Source organism: Borostomias antarcticus, assembly GCF_949987555.1.
Source record: "Borostomias antarcticus genome assembly, chromosome: 8".
Classification (NCBI taxonomy): domain Eukaryota; kingdom Metazoa; phylum Chordata; class Actinopteri; order Stomiiformes; family Stomiidae; genus Borostomias; species Borostomias antarcticus.
In genome coordinates this window covers 23,596,136-23,599,374 of record NC_140241.1, presented here as the reverse complement: position 1 = coordinate 23,599,374, position 3,239 = coordinate 23,596,136, and the positions used below count along the sequence as shown (strand labels likewise).

General features: G+C 49.4%; 1 protein-coding gene across 1 annotated transcript in view; it reads left to right on the top strand.

Annotated features, from left to right (window-relative positions):
• The window catches only part of kcnt1a (potassium sodium-activated channel subfamily T member 1a), a gene marked incomplete at both ends in the record, with an annotated part of 56,046 nt that extends 53,904 nt beyond the window's left edge, over positions 1-2,142 (top strand). Inside the window, 4 exons of the mRNA XM_084442544.1 lie at positions 420-726; positions 1,287-1,349; positions 1,804-1,888; positions 2,025-2,142. Coding sequence (XP_084298670.1) covers positions 420-726; positions 1,287-1,349; positions 1,804-1,888; positions 2,025-2,142 — 573 coding nt within the window. The remainder of the gene's footprint in view (positions 1-419; positions 727-1,286; positions 1,350-1,803; positions 1,889-2,024) is intronic.
• Between the last annotated feature and the right edge of the window lie 1,097 nt (positions 2,143-3,239).

Genomic DNA, 3,239 nt, shown 5'->3' with positions numbered 1-3,239 from the left:
ATCGCCAGCACCAACAGGAGAAGGTCTGAGCTGTGCAGGGCAATCTACTTTTGTACATTCTGAAGCGTTAAGTTATGTACTGTGTTCTCTCCAGCCAGAGTCACTCAAGTATTCAACCAAGCCATGGCGCCGTATAAAGCTACTGGACACACTGCCGGAGGTGTCATTAGTGGGATACGCCGGTAGCCTGTTGCCATAGAAACTGCGGAACCCCACGACACATTGTAACGGACGGGAGGGCGATCCTAGCAGGGTTACTCTAGAGTGGTTGTCATGGCAACACTAATAAGAATCAGAGTTTAAAACCCAGAGTGCGGTTCATTTTTTTTTTTACATTGATATATTTTTTTTTTTTTTACCACTAATCAGAACCCTGTTGCTATGGACACTGTCCCCCTGTGCGTCCCCCCCCCCCTTAGTCCCAGATGTCGGTCAGCGTGGACGAGTACGAGGACTCCAGGGAGAGAGGGGAGGAGCCCCGGCGCAGCGACCAATCGGATCACCCCTTGCTGAGGAGGAAGAGCATGCAGTGGGCGAGGCGGCTGAGCAAGCGCAGCGTGCGGCGTACGCCGCCGCCGGCGGCAGCACGCCACCCCGCCCGCGACCTCGCCCGGCGCTCGGCCCAGCAGCGCCGCCTCAGCCTGTACCGCCGCTCGGAGAGGGAGGAGCTTTCTGAGCTGGTCCGCAACCGCATGAGGCACCTGGGGCTGCCTACCTCGGGATACGGTGAGGGACAGCGCCGTCAACCAAAAGACTGAATGTCCACAGTGTCCCTGTCATGGATACATTCAAATGAGTGTATTCTCTGCTCAAGTCATTGTCATAGGAAATCTACACTGTGAATCCTGTCTTATAAAGTGAGCAGCTGTCCTTTGTTTACTGCCCTGACCCCACTATCCCCAGGCCTAAATAATCCTTTATGGCAGGAGACCTCGCCAGGGGTCCCCTCCTCCCAGCTGACTTTGATCTCTGTAAATTATCACTTCAGCTGTTGACCCTCAGACCTAGCCTACTCACTGATAATTGGCTAGTGAAGTATTTGCTTGTTATACTCATAGTGTTTATAATGCTCTGTTTTGATGAGAATCACTGCCCTTGGTGGATGTTCCTTTCTCCGAGAGTCCGACTTTGCAAACTCGTAAACTATTTTCAATAAAAGTAACCAGCTTGGACTCGCAAAGATGAACCCTGGCATTCTCGACCACTCTTTTCTTAATTATCAGAATACATCTCTAACATCCCCCGCTAGCGTACTGACTGTCCCCTCTCTCCGCCCCCGTCTGTAGAGAACGTGGCTAATCTGACCGCCAGTGACGTGATGAACAGGGTGAACCTGGGCTACTTACAAGGTAAACTAACGGGTTAAACCGTTTTCCTGCCGACGGTTAGTTGAAATTAGGGCTGGGTGTTGGCAAGGATCTCACAGTCCGATACGTATCACGATACATGGGTCACGATGCGATACGTATCACGATACATGGGTCACGATGTGATAAGTATCACGATACATTGCGATACGATACAATACATATTGCGATACATTGCGATACTCATAATTTACTGAAAATATTAAAATACAGCTGTAAATACAACTCCATCCCCCGCTCCCTGGAGGTGATCTTCTATTTAACTGTATATCGATAATGTACTGCTGAAAATCAATACAGTATCGCGGGAAAAAATATTCTGACATATTGCTCTATTGATTTTATTGCACAGCCCTAATTGAAATCCCAATGATCCTCGAGCCCTAACGCTGTCTTGATCTCGGTTGTCACGGCGACCGATCTGTGTGTGTTTCAGATGAGATGAACGACCACCAGAACACACTCTCCTACGTGCTCATCAACCCCTCCCCTGACACTAGACTGGAACTCAACGATGTCGTGTAGGTACCAGATACTGTACTACCGCTAGTCTGCGTGCGTGTGTGTGTGTGTGTGTGTGTGTGGCGGTGTGTATCTGCATATGTGTACAGCACTCTCACCCTTCACCCTCCTCGCCTTTCTCCCGCTGTCTCCCAGGTACCTGATCCGATCGGACCCCCTGGCCCACGTCCCCGACGAGCCCCTCCTGCAGGGCAGCAGTGAGAGAGAGAGGCAGGAGTCCAGCCTGGGCCCCGGGGACGACACGCGGTTCTGATTACCCCGCCTCTGGGTACACTCACCTCCCACCGGGCCCTGGGCTGCTGCCACGGAGGACCGGCTACTTTCATGCAGTTCCGGCCCAGTTGGGAAACACATGGGCCCAGCATGGTACCGGTTTACCTGAAGAGTGCCTACTGGACATGGGATGTTAATAGTTAATCCACTATCGATTAATTGCCGATAAGAATTTACTCGAGTAAGATTTGGTTACTCAATTAATTGCTTGTTAATGGAACAGAACTTTTTTGGGAGGAACGAACGTTATCAACGGGAGTTGCGTGAAATGTAATCATGATTTAGGGTCTGACTGCACATGAGGGCACCACGCCATGTAGTGAAGGCTAATTGGCATGCCGGGAAATTTCAACGACACAGCGGAAGAAGACAAAAAAAATTAAGCGAGCAAAGCGCAGTCCGGCGCAGGACGTTCTTATTAATTAATCGACTATCGTTTGTTAAGGTTAACAGTTATCGATTAATGAAATTCCTTGAAATTTGCAACCCTATACTGGACCTGAGGAGCCAGAATCAAAGCTCCCTCTCATGGACTATGTACATAACGGTTCCATACCCATATAGCACAGTACAACGCGGCGTGCAGTATGTACATAATATAATATCTGATATTATCAGATCGAAGCACAGTGTGAACGTGGACAGCTTTACTGCGAGGGACTTCTGTCTGAGGACAAAGCTGTATTTACTATTCAAGACTGTGGCTAGTGTGCGATCGGGGACCTGCACATCGAAGGGAGTGTGTTGAGTAAAGGAACGCCACTGCTGCTAGTGAGATTTCAGGTCTGAGAGAGCCCTGTGCTCAGCAGTAGAGCTCCCCCTAGAGGCCCATCTCAGATCTGCACGAGAGGATCACATGAAGCCATAGACATGATGTCAGTGAACGCTCACTTCTATCTTGAACTGGACCGAGCCCCAGTGAGGGTTCTTTGACTGACATGATTCATACTGAATGACTGGAGGACAGAGGAACCGATTCCCAAAGAGAGAACCACACAGTCATGTTCTCCTACTCTAACGATGTCAGTTCATGATAATGGTTTAGGATTTTTGATTGATTGATGATTGATTGATTTT